Source organism: Poecile atricapillus, chromosome 13 (assembly GCF_030490865.1).
Source record: "Poecile atricapillus isolate bPoeAtr1 chromosome 13, bPoeAtr1.hap1, whole genome shotgun sequence".
In the NCBI taxonomy this organism is placed as follows: Eukaryota; Metazoa; Chordata; class Aves; order Passeriformes; family Paridae; genus Poecile; species Poecile atricapillus.
In genome coordinates, this window is record NC_081261.1 from 8,445,081 (window position 1) to 8,472,431 (window position 27,351).

The following is a 27,351-nucleotide window of genomic DNA, read 5'->3' on the forward strand; positions in this document are numbered from 1 at the left end:
CCAAATGCACATACAGTAAATTAGCAGATTAAGCATTGATGGGTTTAATGCAATCACAAATCAGGTTCCTTTGGCAGGCTGTTGTTCTGAAAGTCCTGAAAAACTTTTAGGATGAAAAAATAATAATTTAAATAGTAAATAGTAAATAGAAGTTTCTCCTTAGGATTTTAGAACTTATTTGTTAATTTTATTGGATAAGACAAAGACATTCACCCAAAGGAGTTTTTGTTACAGGAGTTTTTAAAGGGCTGCTGCAAATAACAGCAGAAAATTTCTTAAGAACCCCAACAAATAAGTTACACAACATCTTCTGACAGAAAGTATCAGGTAAACAAATAGTGAGACTGGTACTGTCTTTTCTTGTTCTTTAACTTGCTGTTTCAGTGATGTCACACAATCATAGAATTTGGTTCAGTTAACATTGTAAATTACTTATGCCTATTGTGTTTTCTGGGCTTAAAATCATACAACTACTTATTTCAGATCCTATTTGAACAGCTTTGAGCTGGTTGGAATGAGTATATTTTTTTTTTATAGAACAGCCCTTATGTACAAAATACTGACTTGACAAAACCAAATTATTTCATGGAGATAAACTGGTGTTGCTGAGCTTTCATTGACATTGCCACTCCTAGCTGGGCTGATGGTAACAGTGGCCATCTCTTCCCAACAGTCTCTTCCAGAGACTTCCATGAAGCAGCAGCCATGTCACCATCCTTGGGGTTTGCTGGCTCCCTGGAAGGAGGTTTGGATTAGGCACCCACAGGAGGGCCCACCCACTGCAAGGATTCTCCAGGTAAACCTGTCTTTGTGGGTTTGTGAGTTCTGTACTGGAGTTTTCAATTATAGCTCTCACGGAGACATTCCTCAAGATTAGGATTAACTTCATCCATCCTTCTTTCTTTCTGGACCTTAAACCAAAATTCCTAAGTCACATAAAACTATTTTAAGCTCTATTAAAACAAAATTGGAAAGTTCAGTGCACCAGAGCTTGGACCAGAAGCTGGAAGGAACTCTGACAGCAAACTTGAATGGCTTCCTGAAGCTGGAACAATTCACAGTGGGAACAGTTTAAAATGTGCTGTCTGTACCATCTCCATGCCTTATGCACAGTTTGTTCGTGTCCCCCTGAAGGAAGCTTATCACACTGAAGATAAAGCCAGCAGTGCCTGCCTGTTTTTATCTTTCCTTTGCATAAGTTGTTTCTCTTGTTCTCGAGGAAAAGAATTACAAACCTGAAATTTGCCAGTATAAATAGCAATGTCCTCTTCTCTCTTTGTATCATTTTGGTATTCTGTTAGAATTAAGAGCTTGGCCTCATTTCTAGAATCTTTCATATTTTTCACAAGAGCTGTGTATACCTTGAGCCACTACCCGTCCAGATTTGTGAAAAAAATCGTGTACACATATTACCTTGAAAAAAAAGGTACTGTGCTATTGAATCTGATACAGACTCTTTATTTAATACAAACACTGTAAAATGAGAACAGACATATGATTACAGCACTTTCTCTACCTGGGCTTTACACTTTCAGATACAAAGAATAATAACACGCAGCATTGCATTTCAGCATCATCCTACTGTACTAAGTACCACTTTCCCTGATTTCAATATTCAAAGAAATTTTCACCTAACAGATTTTACTTTCTCTTGCTGCCTTCACATCTTATTCCCAGCAGATCTGGCTTAAAAGATCCATAAGAAATGAAAAAGCCACTGCTCACTGGTAGATGTGCAAATGTTTTAATGGGGCTTGGTGATGGCTGGGGACCTTTCAGGCAGAATGAAACCAGATCAGGACTGGCCCCCACAGTAAATGGATCCTCTGCTTACTTGCTATTCTTTCAAACAATGACATTGATGAGATTATACTGGAATTATGTCTGTCCAGAGAGAACCAGCCACTGGAGTGTTCCCACAAAGCAGTTGGTACTCAGAAGACAGAGTTAGAGATGATAAATTTAGGGAAGAGTTAAAGCAAAAATCTCAAGTGCTGAAGTGAAGTGTACCAGGTGTCATTCCAGTGAAATGAAAAACATGTATTTCCAAGGGAAGAGGAAGAATCCAGCCTCTATTTCTTACCAACAGTAAGAAGATGTTATAAAATAAGCATGGAGGAAACAACATTTCAGAAGGAACTTGTCAGCTGGATGTAGGGAAGGTTGAAAGATGCTGTATGGTGAAGGTTTTGCAAGAACACCCTCTGACACATCTTGCAGGGAAAATGCCCTGAAGGTTCTTGCATGGATCCCTCTAGGTCCAGCTGTCAGGCAACTCTGGAAAGAGAACAAAGCGCCTGGAGGCCCAGGGTCCTCAGGGCTATCGGTTCTGCAAGATGAAGGAATCTTTTTAACTTCCTCTGTGTTTTAAAGGAAGAAATGACTTGGAAAAGCTGACACAGATTCCAAGGGCCTAGAAGACCAGAAAAGCTCTAGAGAGTTTGACTGAGGTGATGCAGCTGCTGCAGGTGACTTCTGAGATCCAGCAACACCAGTCAGAGAACCCCAAATGCAACTGCTTGAGCAAGGCTACTCAGAGAGCAGCAAGGTCTGTTTCTAAACAGATATAATACGTCATTTAAATAGGAATACTCTTAAACTGCCAGGATAACTCACTCTGCACAGTATCAGGGTCTCAGTACATTTCTGAGATGTTAGTTCTGGCTTTACTTATTCCTGGACTAAAAATGGTAAGATTGTTTATTAAGGCCATTAGAAAAACACAGGGATTTCTGCCTTTGAGCACTTCAATACATAAAAATGGTGTTTGAAAGTTCCCCTTACAGTCTTAGCTAACAGATTATTGCACTTACAGGCAATTAATTTTTTAATCTAAATTCTAAATGATTTTCAGCTTTTAGATCCAATACATATGCTCAACAGCTGCACAGGTATGAAAACAGGCAAAGTACAGAAAGGAAAAGAACCAAACCAAAAAATCCACACAAACATAAAATCCCAGTGTTCTTAAAAGTCATTGTTCTCTCCTGAATAAATAACACAGCTTCTAAACTCTGCCTGTTCTCATGAATTTTCATAAGAGAATTATTTTCCTTTTCACTGTTACTTTCCCACTAACATAAAAAGGATTCTCAGACATTAAATTATGTAAAAATAAAATCAAGTGCCTTGAATTTCAAAGGAGGAGGGGAGATAGCACAAAGTTTGTAATTAAACCTGAAATCTTATTCACCAGTCCTCAGTTTGCAGGAATCTCCAGTCCTGGATTTCACATGCTGGATGAGATGCAAGAACTTGGCACCAAGCACTTCAAGGTGAAGTGTGCAGCAAATGTTCTACATTTTTTTTGGCACTGGCACTCTTTCCTTCTAGGACAGCTTATTGTTTTTTTCCCCCATTACCAAAGAAGAATACATTTTAAAAGGAGAAAGGAAGCTTTTATTTTCCCAGGATCTGATTACCTTGATATTACAATAATGCCTTGATCAGGTCTGCCTCCTCCTGCTGGCAGAACTTGCCAAGATCTCCAAGGAAGCGGAATTGCTGATGATGTGTGAGATTAATCTGAGCTGTCAAGTTGTTTGGGGAGGAAAGCTGATCCTCCATCACTATGTCCTGTTTTATGCAATTAGACAGGTTCAAAATTGTTTTCACCAAACCTGGCAGAGCAGTCATTTCCCACCATTTCCCTGCTCCAGCTCACGTTTCTAGTTCCAGTGTTGCACCCTGCATAACCATAGCTGTGCAAACACAGGTGCAGGTTACTTAGTAAGGCTAAAATTCAAGGCAGATTTCTTGGCAGCATTTAATAACATTTTAAAGCTCCAACATGACCAATGGATCTCCCAGAAGCTGAGGTCAGAACATCTTTCAAAGCATCCTCAGTCTTGGCCAAATGCAGAGGTCTGTGAAGTTTAGCACCATCAAAGCTCTGATGTCTCATGTCTCCCCAGACATTCAGCAGTTTGGCAGAATGGAACTGATGGAACAAACAAAAGGGCTGAAAGAGGTGACAGAGCCACTCTGGGGTCTTGTTCATCTCCATGTCCCTTGGTTCAGTTTATAACCCAGCCCTATTTATTCCATCATGTGCAACACAACCCTTAATTCTACATTCCAGAAAGCCCTACTGCTCAAAATGTGACAGATTGGTTGTTTGTTTGTTTTTTTTCTGAAACAAAAAAGTTCAGAAATCTTATTGTCGCTTTGCAACTGCAAGGGAGAAAAATCAATGCTGCCCCCCCAAAGCATCCTCAGGAAGCTCAGCTGTGTTCTGCTTCATTATGTTGCTCTTGCTTATCCTAAGGCAGATAGCATGCAATCCTCAGGAAAAAAAAAAAAAAAAAAAGATATTTTGCTGGTAGGGATGAGAAAGTAAATGAATTTTAAAAATATAGTGAAAATTCTTGCCCTTAAGGCACTACATCAAATGTTTCTGTTTAAAAATGACTGCACAGTACTCCCATTCTGTGAATACTTGGCGCCATGGTTCAAACAATCAGTTACAAGCTGTGCTAGCAAAATATTTGCCCCTTCTGACACATTTTATTATGTGATAGGCTTATTAAATTCTCAAGAAAGCTACAGCAAATTAAGCTGCTGAGGATTTTTACAATTAGCATCGATTACCTAAGAATTCATGTGTGATTTCTGAATAGAATTGGCTTGTCAAACAACAGACAATTAAAAAAAATAATCAATCCCAAAGCCACCTCCAGAGTGTAGTCAAAATCCACTATTCAAGGTAGGTTCGGGGAAATCATCAGAATGCAGTTTCCTGTGTCAGAATAAAATGAATGTTAGTGAAGTGCATGCAAACTAAACCAGTTATAAATACTATAAGGAGCTGAGTAATTTTAAAATCCCATCCTTTTTAGCATCTAAATAGGCTAATGCCCCTGTTGCTTATTCAGCACTGCTGATTTATAGAGCTCAGTACTATAAATGTCTAAACATTCTGCTGAATTTCTCACCGTATTCAGTGCTGTCTGTCTGGTTATTGGATGCTGGAGATGGAGCTCATAATATCTACTCCATTCCAAGCTTCTCAAATGAGGCCATCAGAAGCATTAACCCATCTTCTATCAGGCTGTGTCTTAATGAAAGGTGACTACAGCTTCAGGAAGGTCCCAACTGATGGACAGGATTTACATAATCACATTAATTTATGATACAAACTGAATACACATGATCCAGTGTAGGGACAGCACACGGTGAAACACACCTTTGGGTAAAATTTGAAGATGAATTCAACTGACATACTTGCAAAAATTGCAAGATATAAATTTCATGAGGTACTTCCACTGAGTGTTTAAGGTCTCACTTTGCTGTGACCTTGAATCATGCAGCCCAGCACCCGTGCATTACAAACCATCCCTTCTTCCCACATTCTTTGACCATGTAGCTCCATAGGCCCTTCTACTATGGAGGCTAAAGTGGTGTTAAAAGGCAATTTAGCTACTCATTTATACTTCTGATAGTTTCAGCATTTTATAGCTGCTTTCTCAAAAGTTGATTTTATTGTGTGCAAAAGCAAGACTTGATCAGTGGCATATTTATACAGAAGCATAACATTACCTGGGACTTTAACAGGTTTAGTGAGAAAAAAAAAAAAAAAAAAGAAAAAAAATGAAATACTTTGCTGTTGCATTATTATGCAGGAATCAGTTTTGGGTGTTGGCTTGAGATGTGCCACCTTACTTTCCCTCACTTCTTGCCACCCAAACTTCACTTTAGCTACTCACTATCCTTGGACTCCATTCTTATTCTTTCCATAATTTCTCTGCTGCTGTGGTAGAAATCTAGGGACTACATTATTGTTTATCACTGTAAATTAATACTATTCTTTTTCCCCAAATGTTGTTGCATTTCTTCAAAAAACAATTTTCATTTCTCAAATCCTACAAACTGTGGTCTGCCTGACAGGCTTAGCTGACTTTCTCCTCTAACACTATTTTCCCAGGATCTGGGCAGCTATTTTATGGAAAAATTTATAAGATTTTGAAAAAAATTACAGTGTCCTTTCTTGCTCACTGTTGTATTTAACCACTTTGATTCCAATCTTTTAGCCTGACTCTTTTGCCCTGACCTCTTCCCCCTCAATCTCCTTTTCCTCATACTTTTTCCCTCCTACTTCTGAAACTTTCTTCTGCTTCATTCAACCTCAAAAATTACCCCCCTTGGAGAAGCAGTTATTTCTTCATCTACTCCTGCCTGTTATTTTCCTCTCTGCTAGGATGTATCATATTAAATACTATATTCTCTCTAAATGGTATCTCAATGTCATTTTGGTCTTTACCAAGTAATAGTTAAGTCTTCTAACCCTTCTACACTTGAGTTCTTGGAAGCCTGAGAAACTTTATAGGCTTCCTCCTTTGTTTATCCTTCTATCTCTTTGCTCTATTATTGCTACTTCCTCTCAGGAACATCTTGTCCACGTTATAAGCTCGCTATATCAAGACCAAATATCCTGTATTTCTTTTCACATCATCTTCCTTTTTCAGCTGCTGTTTCCCTGTCATCACATTTGTTATCTGGACTTGTTCTTTTACCATATCCTCCCTTTCCCAGCTGCAAACCAGAGCACATTATCTTTCTGCTTTCTACAATGCCCAAGAGGCAATCATGAATTTAGCTATGTCCTATATCTTCCTAAAATTCTTTCAGATTATCTAAGCAATCATTCTCACATTTCATTTGTTTACAATCTATTTTTTCTTTTCAGTCTGTACACTACTAAGGATACAATTTAAGGCTATTAGTAAATAATACTTTTGGTGAGGGCAGGACATATTTGCAAAGGTAAAATACAAAATATGAATTTGTTTCTTTCCAGAGCTGAAAAATAATTTACATCCTCTGAGATACCTTCTTCATGAGCCCATTGCATTCCATCTAAAGGCAGCCAGAGGCTGGTTAAATCTTCCTCTGAGAGTTGCATGATAGCAGCTGTAAGGCTGTTTTTTTGTATTGATAACTGCTTCAGATTCACTCTCTACTGCTCCTCATTTTTTCTCTACCTTTTGGAATTTAGCAGAGAGCCCTCTGAACACTGAATATCAGCAACACTGGAACTTCAGCTTGTATTTCCTGGCAAGCATCTGCAGCCAGTTTACCTCATCTTGGTGGTGATGCTGAGGTGTCAGAGCAGTTCTCTCCTGGGCTCTGGGGAGGGCAGGGTTTCCATTCCAGCACTCACATTTTTGGTGTGCTGCACAGGGCTGCGTGAAACTCATTATGAAATGAAAAAGCTCTCATTGTGTTTCATCCATATGAGTTTCTAAAAGGACTATGAACCTGTTACACAGGCAGCTGGTTCAAGATGAAGCAAAAATTTCTGAATTAACAAAGGAACTAATTAACAAAACCCCCAGACTTCTGAGCTAGATCAAGTGTTGTTGCAAATGAAAATTTTATACATAGATAAAACATAGAGGCTCAAGAAATTAACTATGGTATTATTAATATCCAATTTAACTATGGATAAGGTGCTAAGCAGGAATGACCATGGTGTAATTCAGCTTGGCAGTCTTGGGCTCTGGGTAAACTGGGGCAGCTAAGACTACAAAAATCTGTCAAAGGACTTGAAAGAGATTTAAAGCTCTCCAGAATAATGGCACACACATTACAACATAGGACAATGAATAATAGACAGAATAATTTATGCAACAAAACTATAAAGTGTCCTTTTTGTTCAACATGAGCCATCTATTTAAATGCCAATAAGATACAAATTCATAATTTATAAAAAAGAGGAAAGAAGAAGCAGAGGATGTGCAAATTTCCTGTATTTCTATCTGCTGAATTGCAAGGCAAGGGACTGGATGCAAGATGAGAGGAGAAGGTTTGAGTCTTCATTAATGTTTTCATTTATTTTTAACCAACTCTGCTCACCTGACTTCTTAACTCATTAAACAAATGAACAAAAAACTCACATTATGTTTTACTACTAAGGTTAATTAGTTTTCCACAGTTGAGGATCACTGATTGTAACAACCAACTAATCAGAATGGTTTGTTTTGTTTCATAACAGAAGATGGACTGCATGGTGATCAAAGCCAGAGGCCAGATAAATCAGTGAAGCAAAATTCCCAACTCTCACTCCCTATACATATTAAAGAACATCTTCCTAGATATTATCATAATAAAGCTGACAGTAGCAGTTCCAATAACAAAAATAAGCAGACTCTATTGTTTCATACTAATATTAGTAGGCAAAAAAAAAAATTGAAAGGCTCAAAATTTTTGCCAGTGAAAAAAGAAAAAACAAAGGGGAAATAGAAGAAAAAAACTGACAAAATTGCAAGAGAATCTGAAGTGATAATGCTGCAATCTGCATTAGTGACGGGCTGAATGTTAATTCTGAACAAAATACGTTAAATTTGAATGTGAACAATGTTAATAAAAAGTTTGTGAAGATTTATTTGCAGTAATGACATAACTTCAATACTTGAAATATGTTCAGCAAGACCTCTACAAAACTATTCTTTTCTAGTAGAGTTGCTTCTTGAAAAAATTACAGATTATTGATTTAGTCTGGGTCAGAACTGTGGCTATAGTAGAAAACTCTTCTAATCCAAATCAAAATTGTTGTGACCATTCTTCTGTGACCCCTTTAAAAATATTGGCTGCACAACAGTTTAGGTTTGAAGGACAAAAAAAAAAAAATACAGTGAAAATAATTGAGATTTCAATGAAATGCACAGCCTGTTTTCAGCCCTTGGAAGTATCTTCCTCTTTTTGAAAATTAACATAGTTTTGAAATTTGACACAGGTGTAGAAGATCCTCTAGGTACAAAATCCTTCTTTATTTTAAAACTGCATGACATTGTATAGGAGAATGTTCATTCAGGGTGTGAGATAACAGAAACCCTCACTAAGGGACAAAATAATTTATTTTCGAAGTGAAGATCTAGACAGGAGAAAAGCACAGTGACTGTCAGAGAATGTTTATATCATGACAAGTTTTGCTGCTAAAGTAAAATGTAAGCAAAACATTGCAGTAATTAATCACATCACTAAGTGTTCACAAGATTTGTGAGCTTTTTCTCTTCCTGAATCCTGAAGGTGTAGCAGCAAGTCCTCAGAACACTGAAGCATCTGCTTTCCATGGAAAAGTATGCAGAGAGATAACGATAGAAACTGCCTGTTCTTCGTATCTAAAGAACAAAAAGGTATGTTGAGGGATATTGGGAAAGCCTACTTTGCAATAATATTACTTATTAAAGATACTGTCCCAGGAAATGGAAAAGAAAGGAGACCAGGGATGTTTTTTAGTAGTTGGCATTCATCAGAAACCAGTGAAGACACAGGCAAAGGAGTTCATCTTTCATCAATCATAATACAGTGTGTTTAATAGCTATCATTTTAGAAATAAAATATGAAAGCAACAATGCTGGATCACTTCCAAATATTGAAAAGAGGAGAAAAAATATCACTCAACACTTTTCCAGGAGCAAATTCATACTCTGTCTCCAGTGATAATAATGTAATAATGCCATGGTCTAGTTGAGGTGTTAGGGCTGGGTTGGACTCGATGTTCTTGAAGGTCTCTTCCAACCTAGTGATTCTGTGTGATTCTGTGTGATTCTGTGTGATTCTGTGTGATTCTGTGTGATTCTGTGTGAAAGATAATTTTTTATTTTCTCTAGGTGCAAATGATAATACTCGAGTCAATTGGAGCAGTCTGTGTGCTACTGACTCTCTTCACAAACTTAACATAAAATAAATTTGTCATTCCATGAAGATGGGAGGTGATGACAGCACCATCCTGATTTGACTGACTTCTCAAAAGTGTCCTGGAAAGCCGTGAGAGTGGATTTTATTTACAACAGCAGTAGAGACTCAGTGCCAGCTGAGTGCCATAACCATCAGGCTACTGGGTGAATTTGGCATAATTCATGAAGAGATCAAATCTCTTCTCCAATTAACACCAAAGGAAAGGAATAAACCCTCCAGACTTTCAGGGGAAGAGAAGTCAATAATCACTGACCAGAAGATCCAGAAGACTACTCTACTTGAGTGACAAGGCTTGAAACTCTCTTTTACACATTCTACATTCAAGGTCTCTTTATCATCCTGCTCACATTTCTGAGGTGAGAGACTTTCTTGTCAAGAACTATTCTTTACATTGCTAGAAAATGTTTTGTTGAATTGACGGGAAAACCATTTTGTCAGAAGACTCCAGAACACATCTACTCAATGCTTAAAGCTGAAAGCTTGTTTTCATTTTGAGCTTATTTCTATTTCCACTTTCTCAAAATGTTCCAATGTTAAAAAGATATCTCAGCAGGGAGTCAAGTGCAAACTGAGCAAAAGCTACACAGATAATTCTACATTAAGAGCTAATCCAAGAACAATAAAACCCCCATAGTTTAAGTACTTTATCTAATTGCAATATTTGATTTCATAGAGGTGGCAATTTTACACTGACTGCAGTGACTGCAGTGCAAGATTTTGTCTTTTTTAAATTTTCTTTTACTTTTTTTTTAAACTTTTTTTTTAAACCACTAATTGGAGTAAGAAATAGCTCTATGGAGTGTGCCAGAAATTCTGTTTTTTTCCAAACTGCATTTACTGAACATCCTGTATTTACTTGCAATGAATCTTTTAGGATTTCATTGTGAAAGTAGAGAACATAAATACAATAATTGATAACAAAATGAAAGCTTGATAATTCTCTCTAAACTAATTTGAAAACTTGTTAATCTTTCTGCCCCTGCTATTTCACAAAGATTTAATAACACAAATTTGTAGAAATGTTTCCTGATAATTATGCTCCATTAATGTAATGAAATTTAATATGATATATTTCCTATTTATTTTTATTGCTATTTTATTCTTATTTTAGACAGCTCTGTGCTGTAGCTGGTTAAGCAGATTAGAATGAATATACAGATCAAAGACATCAGAGAATAGTTTCAGTTGGAACTGATTTTTAAAACATCATCAAGTGCAAGCCCCTGCAATGAGCAGGAATGTTTTCCTCATGTCCATGATTTTTTTCTGCCCCACCTCTCAAGATGTAGAAGGTGCTCATGGGAATTAAATTATCATATATTAAAAGACTGCTTTAAACCTTGAGACACGAGCAATAGTCTTTCAAAAGTATGCTAAGTTATTAATCTTTGTGCCTAAAAGGTGAATGGCTCAGCATCACCTTTCTATCCATAATTTGGAAGTAGAATAGTGATAACTGAGCAAACTCATTTAAAGAAGCAAAATATTTTGGGTTGATTTCTAATCATGTTTTGTACTGCCTCCATACAGAACTTTGAACAGACTGCACTTCGGTGGCTCATGTTGATAAATAATGTCATCTGTGGTTCATTGGCTGAAGTAATCAGATACAAAATGACTAAACTGAAAATCTGTAAGTAAAACTCTTGATAGGCTCTGGCAGAGCACTAAGGAGGCAATCACAATTTGTTAATGAAAAGAGAATGATAGAAATTGAAATATTAAAGTAGCAGGAAGTAATAGATTAAAAATTAATTTTGATAACATAACATGCACCAAGTAAGAAAATGATTGATGCAAGAAGCTCGTTTTTATTGTTTTCATGTGCTGTTTCTTTCAAAAGAGTGCCATTAGATGGAACTGCATGGCTCTGAAAGGGATCAAACACCAAAGCCTATCTTTTTCAGTTTCATATTTTAGCTGACAGTCATGTCTTTGTTGTTAATCTAGTTTGGAACTGGCAAACCTCTGTGGAAATGTCTTCACAGTGTAAGTTTTTTGCAAGCTTTAACTCAAAAATGAAAGCTTGTTGATGAATTCCTTGGGGTGGTCTTAGATACGGTTTCATCATTTTTCCTAGTGAAGTTTTGTGTCTGAAATGAAGGATGTTGAAGGAGATGTGAAATTTAGCAGACCTCTGCTGGAAACCTCTCAGCTTTGGAGGAGCCAAAGCTTCCCCCCCAGCAGAGCCCTCCACGTGGGTAGGAAGCTGTGAATACTCAGGGCAAGAGGTGTAGAGCTGATCAGAATTTCAGCCTCTTGCTACTGGTGCCTCTCACTGCCAGGGAAAGGCTTTAGAAACAACAACTGGCAAAACAGTGCAAAGGTAAAATAAAGAACTGTTTTGCAAATAATAAAGATCAGTTTTTGATTGGTTTAAAAGCTGTTTGTGGAGTCTGCATCACACAAAAGACATGGGTGGAAAAAGCAGCAAACTGGCCAGCATCAAATGAAATGCAATATTTTTAAGGCCTAATTTGCAAATTTCTTCCAAAGCATATTGTTTGTAATATTGACTGCAGTTGGAATATATAATGCCATTAACCAAAAGGCAGATTTTAAATGCTGCATATGTAACATTTTTTCCAATATAACAGGATGCTGGAAATTGAAGAAAAACTTTAATAAAATTCCTTTACTGTAAACATCAGTCCCAATCTTACAAAAGCATGGCTTTTATTAGCACTAAAAAGACTTCCACTGAACACATTCATGTCCTGAGGCCTCTACAGCAAAAGCCAGCAATAAATTTAGAATCTCCAGTAAACAGATTATTGTATAAACACAGAATAATTTTTGGTGCATTGGAGGTCATTTGTGAACATTAAATAGTAATTTATGACTGACTGTATTACTCAACAGATTTAAGATAGGGATAAAAAGGAAAAATACAGGCACATATTAAATATTATCACAAATTTGCTTCCAGCAATTCTATGGTCAAGATTTTTATAAAAAATACAAAGAAAGTGAGTCAGGAAATAAACCTTAACTTAGTGGGTTGTGGTAAACCTGAAAATATTGCAGACTCCAAAGCTGTGTGAGGATAAATGTTGTCATAGAAAAGTCAGACAAACTGCTCAAGCAAAAATACACTCATGTGACCACCAGGGCCAGTGGTCAAATGCAGAGCTGTGGAACTGCCCTCCTGTATCCCACATCCTCTTGTACCAACATGTTTGTATTTTAATTGTAGTGATGGTGATCTATGAAGATTGACTGAAAAAGCATTGAAAATCCAAGAATTGTGAGGCTGCTCCATATGCAAAGCCTAACAGCTTCTTAGAGAATGAGGATTCAGAGGCAGTGAATCCCTTCCAATTTTATTCATTTGTTCACTATTCATTTGTTGGCAAATCTCATGACATTTGCCAAGCAGATGACATTTATACCAATTACTGTTTTCATTTCTTGCTCACTTTAAAGTGAGCAAGAGGACCTTTACAAACAACAAGAAAGCCAACATTCCTTATGCCATCAACAGCTCCCAATCCAAGCCAGGAACACACAAATGCCATGGAGGAGGTGATTGAACTTTTAACTCTGCCTTCTTCCAGATACCCAGAGGGAAACAGGAACTTTTGGATGTTAACTTAGCTTTGGATGGTGGCTCTTAAGAAGCTGGTAAAAGCTGTGTCAAGAGGTTTATATATGACCAATTCTACAGTCTCTAAAAGAACCCACTGAGACAGTAAAACCATTGGAGAACAAACATGATGTTGCCCTTATTTTACCTTTCATATATTTAGGTTTTTCTGCTGGCTTGTGTTTCCCATGAATCTGCTGCACAAACTTACATTCACACATTAACTTTTGGAAATGCATTTTCCATCATTATACATTAGCATACATATTAGTCAGAGCTCAAAGCTCTAAACACTGAATTTTATATATAGTTTATATGTAATGCTGAACTAGGTATGGCACTTATTTCAAACTCTTCCCCTCCCCCTCACTTTTTCTTATCATAATACAAAAATGTTTTACATTATAGAGAAAAGTAATTAGTGTGTGTTTCTATTAAAGATGAATCAAATACAGAATGTCATGCAGGAGTACTTAAAGCAGCAAATTCCACATGTATTTACAATATATATCAATTTAGAGATCACAAAGCATCAAAGTTCTGTTCTCCAGAAAGCTCAGGTGAAAGCCCACCTGGAATAAGGACTGCCAAGCTGCATGCATTCTACCAGGGCTGAGGGAAGAATCATCAAAGGTTTAAAGCAGGATGGATAGAACAGCCATTTAAAAAAGGGAATTAATTTGAAATATAAGGATTAAAATCTTAACATCTTTTTTGATGACTCAGAGTCACTGCAAAACCAAAGATCTAAAAAGAGTTTAAACAGCAAGAAGACAAAATGATAATTTTGGGTTTCTTTCTTTACTGATTTCAGTAGCCAAGCCCAATGATCTCTGCTACAAAGGAAAACTGAAACAGGCAAGAGGAAATTCTTTTTAAGAGAGCTTAATTTATAAGAAAAGACTATGAACATTTTCCAAATCTAGCAAAACCACATTATTTCAAAATAAATACTGAGAAACCATTTAGGAAAACACCAAGTTTTAGCTGGATTTGAATAACCTTAGGCCAGATATTAGCAGGTTTCCAGCAAGAAAGGTTTAGATGTTCAGGATTCATCCAAATGGTGTACAGGAGGCAAAAAACCTTATTATCTTTAAGACAGAACTTGATAGGCTTATGAAAAAGTTTATTTTATACTTTTGCAGAGGGATTAGACTTAATGATCCAAGAAGTCACTTCTAGTCCATTTTTATGTACTGCTAAAAGTGTACAACTAGAAATATTAAGAGCAGGAATATTAGAAAGAGGTATTCAACCCATTCAGTAATAGTATCTTTAAATGCAAAAACTATTTATAAATGTTAATTAAAGTGTGGAAAAAAGTAGTTATGTTCTCATTCTGTTCAATATCAAAACGTTCTGATGATAGCAGAGGTACCCAGAAGTATTCAGGTGGTTTCAATGAGTGCTCTGAAAGTGGTGTAAAAGGAGCAATGCAGCAGGGGATTGTCTCAATGCCGATTGTGTTTCCTTTGTGTTTGCAGCAGCCTCAGGGTACAGCAGAGCAGGGTGAGACAGGAGCTGCAGGGTAAAAGCCAATAATGACCTCAGTAGTGAGATGTTCACCCAGCAGCCTGGTGCTTGGTGGCTGTGAGGAAAACACCCTAAATCCCCTGCTGACAGCAAGAACAAGTTCATGTTCTGGCATGGCCAGTGCAGACAGGGATGAGGACACACTAAAACCTGTTATTAAAAGATCTGTGCATTACCATATATTTCAAAACTTGCATCCAGGAAGAGCCCATCACCTTGCACTTCTCTAATGAGGGCTAAAGCTGATGGAGCATGAACCAGTTCTGTGGAGAGACAAGCAGAGTGGCTAACTGGCCTTAGGATGCAGAAAGTCCAGGCTATTGGTGACAACTTGTGCAATTCCCATGGGAGATGTCTGTGCTTTGCCTGACAACGTTTTTTCACGTGTACATTTTTCTGTGGAAGTTTGGATATTCACGGAAAAAGCAAAATGCATGGTGTAGAATTTGGGCTCTTTTTGCTTTGAGTCAGTAATCTAATCTGAATTCAGCTTTAAAGATCACTGCAGTACTTAAAGTCAAGGAAGGATCTTTTGTAAGTTTGTGAATTGTTCAGGGGTCTTTTACCTCTGAGTTTTCAAATACACCAAAGTTTAAAACATACCTACAGCTTGGGAAAACAGCCTAAAAGGAACATGAATTCTCGTCTGTTGAGAGGACAGACCATAGCCAGCTTCCTCCTGAAAGGAATCAACTGGAGGATTTTTGTGCAGAAACCCTTGGCAGCAAGTAGGTCACTGAAGGCTTGGAACTGAATGAGCTCATATCATGGTGTCGGATGAAAGCCAGTCCCTCCACAGCCTCTCCACATGGTCTCTTTAGTTAAAAGCAATTTAATGTAGGAAGAACTGAAACTGAGAAATGGACCACTTTGAGAGGGAGACCTACACTTTACAAATGATCCTGTTCAGTAGGGTAATATCTGCTTTTAAAACCAGTGAGTGCTGTTCTAATATTCAAGCATCCTTGGACCAAATCCTGGGCAGTTACTGATGGAGACTTTCTTGGAGGAAAAGCTATTAACCTTTGGGAGTTCATGCTTAGATCATAATTTTCATAATCAAAATTTTAGCAATAACTATAATGGGGAATAAAGGATAGTGCCAGACTCTTATGCTGTTCTTTCTTAATAATCAGTGATTCCCTTGAGCACCTAAAGATTGATGGCACATCACACCATGTGCTGTCTTATTAAAAGGCAACTTTGACTCCATAGCAAAACAAATATTCCTTACTTCCATCTATCTGTTACTTGTCTGTTGCAAAATCTGAAGCTCTTGTGCTGTAGCAGAGGTACCTTTGTTGTCAGGAAATCTGGAGATGAAATACTTTTAAAAGCTTTCAAGTTTCCTCCAAGGACTTGCACACACCCCTTGCACATCACATTATCTACTGCACCTGGCTGTGACCTCAAAATCTCTCCTTGATTTTCCTGCTTCTCATTTCTCTTTCTGGACAAACAGCATGAACCACAGTTAAACTGTGCAATGTACCATGAGGGATTGGATATTAGTAAGAATAACAGTCTTTACAGAGTAATGCACTAGAGTTAACAACTTACAAAAAAATACAAAAACCAACAAACATTTACTCAATCCTGTTCATGTCTAGAACTTTCATTCACTGAGGATTAAAGTAACTCTTCATGATTCTATCAGAGCTAACCTTGGGAATAATAAACCTAAATTCTGGCAATTTCTCCAGTACAATAGCTTTGTTTGAAAGAAACTTAATGCAATCTGTCTGGTCTTTTGATTGTGTGTTTAATCAAGTATTTCAATGCTCTTTCTTCTGAAGCAAAAACGTATGCCAGCAGATTAATCAGTACTCAGCACTAGAGGTGGATAAAAAGTTTTTCATAAAAGCATTATTTTTCTTTTGTTTTTCCCCCTCCTAGGAAAAGTCAGATTTAGAGAGTTCAAATCAGTTTGCAGTTTTGTGTAAATATTGTTGTATTGTTACTTGGGAAAAAATCCAACCTATTTGAAATGGCTTTCTTTTATAATAAAACAATGGTCAAAAGATTTTCTTTTGACTCTAAACTGTGCAGTTTTCTTCCCTTAATTCTAAAAATATTAATCAGCAAAATTCATTTGATGCTCGTAAATAAATCTGCAGTAAAAATTAACTCATAACTGTGAATTCATCACAGAACTTACCAAGACCACCGGAGATGTGAAAAATAATTATATTTATGAGGTTTAGGTTGGCTATCAGGAAAGGTTTGGGCACTGGAACAGGCTCCCTAGGGAAGTGGTCACAGCATCAAGCCTGACAGAGTTAAAGGAGTATTTGGACAATTCTCTCAGGCACATGATGGGATTCTTGGGGTGTCCTGTGCAGGTCTGGGAACAAGACTCGATGCTTGTGATGCATCCCTTCCAACTCAGCATATTCTGTGATTCTGTGATTCATCTAAGTACCCTTTGGGCTATGCTTTTTTTCCCCTCAACTGTACATAATACACAAATGAACAACAATTATTTTCTGAATCAGCTTTAAAAGGAACAAGAGAAAAGAGCTTTGAACACAGCAAGGTTAACTGGGGAACCAACTGATGGTGTTAGTTGATGCAAAGATAATTAATCATCGCCCAAGCTTGGTTCTCCTATGGATTTCTCGCCTACTCAGGCTTTGATAAACATTACCACATAAATCAGGCAGAATTAAATGAGCTTAGGACCAAGCCCTCCATGACATCAGTCATGGCACTGGGAATGTGGGAGTCAGGTTTTCAGCACAGGAAGCTGTAACCCCCAGAAGAACCCTTGGTGTTAAACCAACCCCTCATCAGCATTTAGCAGTGAAGCAAACAAGAGAAAACATAGGCAGGCACAAGTCAGAGAGAACAGCAAAACAACAGGGTTGGGTTTATAGGCCTTATTTTAGCACCTTTTAAAAAAGGTGATTGTTGATGTAATCATAGACATTGAGGAATAGCACTGTTTCAAATCCTTGCTTATGTGCACAACTTTTCAGTAAATCCCTAAAAGTGCATTTGCTGTGGTCAGAGATTTTTCTGTAATGCTCCCAGCAGTTCTCCAAAGCAGGTGGGTCACTGACGTCCTGGCAGTGATTGCTTTGCCTCCCCCTTTTGGATACAATTTAAAGCACTCACTGAAAAACCAGATCAATGCTACAAAAATGCTCTATTTCACTTATGGGGATGTTTTACTTGACTTGTTTTGAGCAGGGTCCTTCCTAACCAGAAATGGTGTATCAGCTGCAAGATTTGCAAAGAAAGAGAGGGAGATTTGTCTGCTCCTTGAGGATAAGGATAGTTGCCAACACTGCCATGCTGGTCAGACTGAGGTTTTGACACGTAATTTAGAAGAACAGATGTTTTATCTGGGAACTTGTCCAGACCTTAAAAAAACAAACAAGTGAGAAACTCAGTAGTAGACTCTTTTGTCAGCAGCATTATCCTTAAAAGTGCTGAAGAGATAGTGAGTAAACAGCTGGATTTCTAAGACACAGCAGAGAAGCAGAGAAGATGTGTGATTATCTTTGTGAGTGACTTACATGGCAGTGATGAACTAATTGGTCATTGCTGGTCAAATGGACTGAACAAAGCTGTGAAGCCTGGACATGTTAATATGTCCATTATTTTCATATCAATCCTCTCTTCTCATTCTGTTATTTTGAAAAGAGCCCAAGAGTGACATCTTTCCTTCCCATCCGCTGCACTATCAGCACCAGCAGAGACAAATGGCTTAAAGTATTATGGGACTGAGAATGCATGAGACAACTTTGAGAGATATTAACTACTGCATTTCATGCAAATCTGAACTAATAAAGACTTTTCCTCATAGATGTCCAAATTGAAAGGGGTTTTAATCCACCCAAAAGATTTCATAAGACTCTATCATTAGTACAAGGACTATTAAGCATATAAGAAGGTATCTCCAAATTTATCTTTTTCACGCTCTTAAATCACAACTCAGTCTTGCCTTTTCCGTAAATGAACTGTCCAATTTGTACTGTAAACACCTTAGAGGATGTGCTGACAAAACTCTGTTATCTGTCTGAAATACCTCTCTGACATCTTATCTTCTGCCTTAACTTCTGAAGTACTAACAGCTTACTAGAAAAATTAGTTGGTTAATGCCCATGGAGAAAGACAAAAAAATTAATAAACTACCCAGTGGTTTTCCCTTGTTATTGTCTGGGTTCTCCCACAGTTCTGCTTGTGATAGGCCCTTCAAGATAATACATACAAATAAACCACAAACAATTAACATGGCTAAATATACCAACAGGAATCCAAATGATGCTATTTTACAAAGTTCCCTTTGGGCTATGCCCTTTTCCCTGAATTGTACATAATAATCCAATTATTTTCAGAATAATCCAATTATTTTCAGAATCCGTATGAAAAGGAACAAGAGAATGGAGAAAAATCTATGAACACAGCAAGGTTAATTGGGGAACCAACTGTTTGTATCTGTAGATCTAAAGGGCAGAGGGTTGGAATTTGATGATCTTTAAGGTCCCTTCCAACCCAAACCATTCCATGATTCAACACCCAGGGCTGCTCACAAGGTGACTGTGGAGGGGAGGAGGAGCAGAGAAGGAGGAGATTGCAGATGTTGAACAGGAGAGGCCAGACTGCCCCTGGGGCAGGGTCTGAGCAGCTTAAATAACACATTTCCATACAACTCCATTTTCTACACTGCTACCGAGCTCCTGCAGTGGTTTAAAAAATAGTCACTCCAGCAGAAAGGAAATGAAATAGGAATGGCATCGTACTGGCACTGGTGATTTCAGAGTTTGCAACACACTGTGCCTGGAAAATCACAGCTCTCCAGCCAGCCAGGCACACAGACCAGCACAGCTGTGTCTGGGAGGCTCAGCAATAACAAAGGTGTTGCTCTCCACTACTTTTTGCTGAGCCTACATACTGTGTAAAGCCACTGCAGCAAGTTGATAATGATGCATGAAATGGAAAATCCTCCTGAGCACACCCAAAAGCACCGTGGATGTGCAAAACAATCATAACAGCACCGTGTTATTTGGTAATTGTTACTACATGTGCCCACACTAATATATTCAGATTTTTGCTGGTTTTAAATAGGTGCAACTCCACCCCTTTTAATGTGTTTACTCCTGATTAACACAGCATTTAATATGCCCGGAGCTCAGGCACAGAAAAAACAGAATGCTGTGGGGCTAAAGATGAAAACCTTCAGGGGGTATACTCCACTGATTCAAATCAACAGAATTTGCCCTGGTTACTTCCCTCCTTGACCTATCTACCCTCTGAGGCCAGGGTAGCAGGGTACCTGGAGAATAAACCACTAATAAAACCACTGTGGGGTTATATGTGCCACTGTCACACATCAGCAGTAGTTCTTTCAGCATTGCAAAACTTGCTGGAAATTGGAGAATTTTCAAAGTTTTCAATACTTTTCAATTCATCTCCATAGTCACAGTGTTACTCAAAGCTTTGCTGAAACAGCTGCAGGCAGTGGAGAAATCATAGAGAGATCACATGAAATGCAGCCTGGTTTCTGCAAAGAAAAGATACTCAGTTCTTCTGCACCATTCTTCTGAACATTTTGACTACTTTGGAGACATTAAATACTGGAAATAGCTCAGAAAGCATTTGGCTCAACATCTATGTCTGTATATCATAAGGACTGCTGTATAATGCAAGGATTTAAACCAGGTTTCAATCCATCCTAACTAGAAACTACAAGCTACATGATGCCATAAATATCATTAGAATGTAAGCACTACACATAGCAGACTCCTAACTTCCTTCCATGGATCATTCCATACTGAAAACCAAATATTGAACACACTGCCTCATGCACATTACACCATTAACTTTGTATTATCAATCAAAGACAAATTCTTCTTACAGGATTAGCTTCCTCAACCAGATGACAGTGAGATGAGAGGTTATCCATAGGAAGCAGATCATCCTGAATTTGGTTTGGCTTAAACAGTTGTTAAACTACAATATTGGCTGACAACAACATTTGGGGACCTGAGCTGTGTTACAGGCAATTTTTTTCTTCTGTACTAAACAGAGAGAGAAACTTAAGAGCAGTCCCCGGATTTATCACTCAAACATAATAAAAGCAAGAATGTATTTTCCTTAAAGTGCAGACCAAGCATTTAGAGTTGCTCATTACAGCAACTCTACAGAACATTTTGTTCTGTTACAGATCTGTTGGCAAGTGGAGGGGCTGATTCCTCCAGTTTAATTCTGGGTCTTGACTCAGGCTCTGGAGATACTCAACTCCAGTTTCTCTACTGGTTCTACTATATATTTATACTACTTATAAATAGGGTGAAGTTAGATTTTTTTCCTCAGCATTTGTTTATAAATTTCTCAATTCTTGGTTGTAACATATCTCAACCCATGATCAATAGGCTTCTCTTCTTTTATTTGTAGCTCTTCTCTATAAAGTTCTGTGGTCTAATTTGAACATCCTGGCCTTGGAACATATTAGCTAGTTCATTTGCTCTTAATTCAGTCATTCAGCAATCTGACCTGGAGATTTCTGTAGTTAGGCGACTTCTCAAGGAGCTGCTCTATAAAATTTCACCAACACTTTTCAGCTCTTTAGCAAACGTAGGCAGAGGTTTTATATATTTATATATTTTGAATCTTTAATAATCTCTTGTTAATTACTTCTAATTAAGTTACTTGAACTGTAGATATTCCTGGCACAATGTTTTCATATTTAATGTTTTCAGTTTTTAAAATATGCATAATTACTGCTCTCTGGGGGGAGAAAATCCCTCCCAGAACTGGCAAAAAATTCTGCAATCCACACCACAGGATGCAGCATGTTCTGGGTCATCTTTTTTAAACAGCCTCCGTTATAAATATAAAACTTCTGTTTGTCTCTTTTTTTTTTTTTTTTTTAACAGAAATGAAACTTTAAAGGAATATTGTAAAATTAAGAGGTTTTTAAAATTAATTTTGGAGTTTTCTCATTTTGCTTCTTCTCCCACACTGGATGTCAGTGACAGACACAAAAGCCTGAAGCAAGGGAACATTTCCTCACCTGTGCACCAGCTGCTTGCGGCTCACACAGATCGCGGTCTCGTAGTCGTGGGTGACACACACCTTGTGTGGGCTGCACTTCACCTTCAGGCAGGGATCTTTGGATGGATCAAGGGCTATAAAAAACCAAACATATTAAAAAAAGAAAGTGAGAAATGCAAGCAGAGGTCTCTCTTGGCAGGCACAGGACAGGTTAGAATGAACACTCCCACATGTGAGTAAACAAATACTTTGAAGTTCTGGTTCTGCCACACTGTTTATTTCACAGAAAAAGCTATGTTTGGATAAAATGTACTCAATAACAAAATGTCCAGTACTTTAGAAGCTAACTATTAACTGATATAATGCATAATGCTAATAAATTTAACTTCACAGATGCTGTAAAACAGGCATTTTAGAGATTATTTTTAATTTTACAGGTAACCATCCCCTGTATTTAAAATGCTTGAGTAGAAAAGAAGCAATAACAACAAAATAATCCTGGCTTTCATACAACAACCTGCACCATCAGCAGTGTTGCCAGAGCTGGGATTAGACAGCATGATGAGTTGCCATCCCAGAGCAAATATGTCCAGACTCTTGTCCCATTTGAAAGGTATCTGTCTAAATTAATTCTTCTACAAAAGAAGGTTTCTAAAAATCAGCAATAAAACATTTTCCGCCAAGATGAATTACAAGTATTCAAAATATAGTTATGTGAACACATCAGTAGGGAAGTCTCTGCCATACAGTCACACAGAGAAATTTCACCTGTTTGAGAAGTGATTTTTACAGAAGCTCTTTTTGGATGTTCTGTTGCCATGGATTTGACTTCCTGTTCCTCTTCAATGTCTTTAAATCCCATTTTTACTCTCTCATCCCTCCTCACGTCTTGGTCCATTCTTGGAAATGGGCAACTCTTGATTTAATTTTGGGGATGGTATAAAGCTCTTACTTTATGATAACCACTTCCCATTTCTACTGAATAATCAAAGAAACTTTCAAAGGAGACCATTTGAAGTAGAAGAAGTTTCAGTTTGCTATGTACCAGATTGTTCTGAGAGCAAATATATTTCCAACAAGCAGAGGATTCGTCTGTTTTCCTTCGGGTCTGAAGAGCTGCAGCTGTTCTGTGCTAGGTTAAACAGCCACAGCTACAAGCTCCTGCCACATTAACACCCATTACACATTTGTGATGGGCAATTAAGCTTCACTAGTGCATATGTATTTACTGCAATGCCTTTGGTGCAAGACGGGGAAATCGTAAAAACAAAGCAAAAGTGTTGAAAGCTTTTTCTTTTAAACCATTAAAACTGATAGAAGAGGTGAAGTGAACAAGGCAGGAGACAAGACCATCTGTTTCCTATGCCATAAACAATAAGGCAGCAACATTCACGTGTTGCCATTATAGGAAAATACACAGGCAGTATTTGAGGGGCCAGGGTCTGTCCCATGGGAAAGACCAAAGGCTGTCAAGGCTCTTCGGGGATGTTTTGCTGCTGCCTTTTGGTGTCTTTTTTAAGCCAGACAGATGAGAAGTATCCGATTCCCTGCCCTTTACATTCCCAGAACACAAACAGTGAGAGACACCTTCTTAATCCTCTTACTTCACTCTCACTGGAGACTGAGTTAAGGACTGAGGCAGATCTTTGACAGGGATTAAATGGCAAGCCACAGTTTCCTGAGCTGGCTGTCTACCTGGGTATTCTTAAACTGCAAACCAGTGAAACACCCTCCTTCTGCAAAGCCTTTAATGACTGAGCACCACTTGGAGTGTGCAGGGTCACCACATCATCGTTTCAGAGGCTGAGGTAATTCAGAGGTCACATCCACACACAAATTTAATGACCAGAACTTCTGCTCGCTTGCAGCTGGCCTTGCTCTGTTGCTGGAGCCCATGCACATGGTTTTCTTTTGCTGGTGACACATCCTTGATGCAAAATGCTGCATCAACAAAAATCACAGTGCAAACTGGCTGGCAGCCCAGGGCTCAGAGCTGCCAGGAGTACAGCCTGGCCTTGTGCTGAGTGTTCTGTCAGCCAAAACCTGAGCAGTGGGGATGTAGCTTTAGCCTGGAAAGTCAATACTACTTTGGCATGAAGAAGGAGCAAAATTTAAGCCCACATGGTCTATGTGAGATCATGCACAGCTACAATACTTAGCATTTTTTCACAGTAAAATTTACTCTTAATTGGTGAATCCATTTCAGGAACTATTTAGGTCTTCTAAGGCAATAAAAATACATGCAGCTCTGAAATAGCATCACACTACACATTTCTGGTAAAAATAAGATGACTTGCAAATATTTTGCAGCTTAAAAATTTTTTATCCAGAAAGAAAAAACACTGTTGAATAATCATCAGGAAGGAAAACAATGGGAAAAGACGTGGTTGGAAATCCTATCCACCATTTCCTTACAAATCAGGTCTCAACTTTCTATGCCTGAAATCCCATCTTAATTCTTACCCATAAGCATTCAGCTTCATCATTAGTTTCAATACCCCTATCATCAAAAACCTCCCTAATATAAAGGGCCAGTGGTGGAACACCTCATGAAAACCCTTAAATGTAACACATAATAGAAGCATCATTTATTATTCATTATGAACAGTCCTTACATGCTGTTCAAAACAGTAGTTCATTAAATACAAGCCAAACTGAACTTTGTCAGAAGACAGCAAAAACCCCATGATATGGATTTTTATTTCTTGAGATTTTTTTCCCACTTATGCAGAATGCATGATCCATATGAACATAAAAGCTCAAAGTAGGGATTTATATGTCTGCAAAGTTCTTCAACATGTTAAATACATTTGGAAGGTTGTTCTACTGCTAAGCAACACAAGCCCTAAGGAGAGCTTGTAATAAGAAACAATTTCTGAAATATGCTAATCAAAGATCATGCTTTGTTAGTCAGATTTCTACATGACTAGGAGCAGATGCTCATCATTGGAAGAAGAACACACCCTTGGGACTAAGATGAAACATAACAACCACATTTATCATTACAGTTCTTTTTGTCCTAAAGCAATGAGTATGAACTCTTTGGAAATGAAGAGCTAAAAGTACAAATAAATAAATAAAGTGAGAAGAAGATGTTACTTTGTCAGTTTGAAAGGAAAACTACAGCCATAGTGGTTTTTAGCCATTCTCTATGTCAGGGAGTCTGCACTCAGCTCTGGCTGCACAGTAATAACAAAAATACCTAAGCTCAGCTTTGAGATGTGAACATATTTCCACTTTTTGTTTAGGCTGAGTCTGATGGTGAAACTGATATGATTAATTACTTTAGAGTGGCTGAGCATGCATTCAATATTTATGTAGGGAGATATGTGCCCAGCCAGTACTGGTATTAAATGTTTCACTTGGACAAAAATTCTTTGATGAAAACCCACTTCATCCTCCCTATCATTTTCTGAACCCAGGCCCCATGGTTTCCTGTTCTGAGCATTTCCCATGGATACTGAGTCTCCAAGGGAAGGATCCATCCCAGGAGGCAGCTGACCTAAATACAGTACTGGACATCTCAGTATAATAATTTTCCAAAGATTTTTATCTTGGAAAAATTTAGGAAATTAGAAAAGTATCATCTTGTCTCATGAATCTCACTTTTCCTCACTTCACACCCAGAGGTTTCTGCTGCTGAGAGTTGCTTTCTGGAAAGCTGTCCTGGTACTCAGAACTGAGAAGTCTCTGAATTAACAGTGCAAGGGGAGAAGTAAGTAGAGGTGCAGAATTCTTGTCCTTAAGCATTTTTTTTCCCCCCCTAGCTTTTATTATGCAGGTCAACCTAAGTTCTCTCTTAAAACTATAAATCTTCTATGGTAATCTCAGTGAGAGACCAAAATAATTGGTAGGTGGTAAGCACAGGGACTGCAGGATTGCATTAGACTCTTAAAAACCTCCTAATGATATGGTGACATTGTTTTCTAATACCAAAAGGTCTACAAACACCAGCTGCATCCCAAATCTCTTTCTGTCCCAGCTCCACGCAGCAGACCAGAGAACTTTCCCTTATGGAAAAACACTTTCCCCCTCTCCTCCTTGCACCATTCACCAGAGCTGTGGATTTGCAATATAAATCAGTGCTGGACAAAGACCTACCAACAGTGTTTGAGATACTTTTCTATTACATTTCATGTTTTTATTTATTACCACAATAAAAAAAGACTTATGACTTGCAGGAAGATCTTAGTTCAGTCAATGGCAGTACAGGGGGAAGTTGCTCTGTAAGGATGTAGCACCATATGTTGTACCAGTGGGTCACCATGTTAATCACAACAGAGCGAATTTGCTTTTCACACATTTGACTTTAAAAGGGTGATAACAAATAAATACTTTCAGTGTCTCACAGCAATGGATGTGTAATCCTGCAGAAACTGTACAACTAGTTCACAACAAGATTTATGAGCTTGATTCTGTTTTTATGACCATTCCTTAGGGGGAAGAAAGTCTTTTCAAAACGTAGCTGTTTAGTGAAACTGAAATGAACTGCACAATCAAAAATAAACGGTGTTATGTAAATACTGGGGGGTTTGTTTTTAAAATTGCCTGCCAATAAGTACTATGATCACTCAATGACAAAATACTCCTGCATAATGCAACGTCAAGAGCAGCTGCTTTTATGCAGCTTTTGGAAGGGTTCTGACTATATAAGAAAAGAACAGCTGCTGGGAGAGGTATGATGGAATGGAAAACAAGACCTGCTGTCTTCAATGCAAAGATCCTACTGTGTATTTTAATACAAAAGAGATTGATAATAAAACTAAGTCATTCAATTAAATGATGCATTACATTGTATGTGTGCATTTCTGTATTATTATGCATTACTTGATTCCAGCTATACTCCACAAGCAAGCAGGAGAAGGAAAGCACAGTTCCTGGCTGTAGAGGCCAGGAAATGGGCAGGGAAGGGAAAGGCAGGAATGGGAAAGCTGTGGTCTGGACAGAAGGCTCTGACTTTTCCTTCCCACTCAGCATGAAGCTCAAATGGCATCTAATGTCAACCTTCAGGTCTTGGAGGGAAGGTTTCAAACCAGCATCATATGTCCACTTCCAGCAAAGTGACAGCCAAAGAGAAAGTGACACAGGCAGAGTAGTGCCTTGGTGGAATTTTACTCTGTGCTTCCATGAAAACCATCACAGAGCAAATGTGAAGGAGCCTTAAGCCAGCTGAAACATGTTAATAAAAATTCCTACAAGCTGCTCTTGATTTTTGCTAGGGAAAGGACATGTTTTCAACACATGCTGGCTAAGACCAGCTTTGGATTTAACATTTTGGTTATTTGAAGTATACCACAGCCTTCCCATCAGAGTTAAAGCTTCATCAGCTTTATGATGAATTTATGCTGTTTTTTCTAAGGTGAACATGGGAATATATATTAACTTAAAGAGCACTTCTCTGTGAAGGCATGGTAAGTTTCCAGTGCTCTATGGTAAACCTGAACCAATCCATGTGCTGGAGTTAGAGTGTCACTGGGGCTCCACCCAAGTGCAGTGGGACTACTCCATCCCCCTCGAATGGCCAAGAT

General features: G+C 38.0%; 1 protein-coding gene across 1 annotated transcript in view; it reads right to left on the reverse strand.

The window, feature by feature from the left end:
• Positions 1 to 27,351, reverse strand: part of SPOCK1 (SPARC (osteonectin), cwcv and kazal like domains proteoglycan 1) — a 276,371-nt gene that overhangs the window by 96,979 nt on the left and 152,041 nt on the right. The window contains exon 4 of the mRNA XM_058849085.1: positions 21,843 to 21,957. Within this exon, the coding sequence (XP_058705068.1) occupies positions 21,843 to 21,957 (115 nt within the window). The remainder of the gene's footprint in view (positions 1 to 21,842; positions 21,958 to 27,351) is intronic.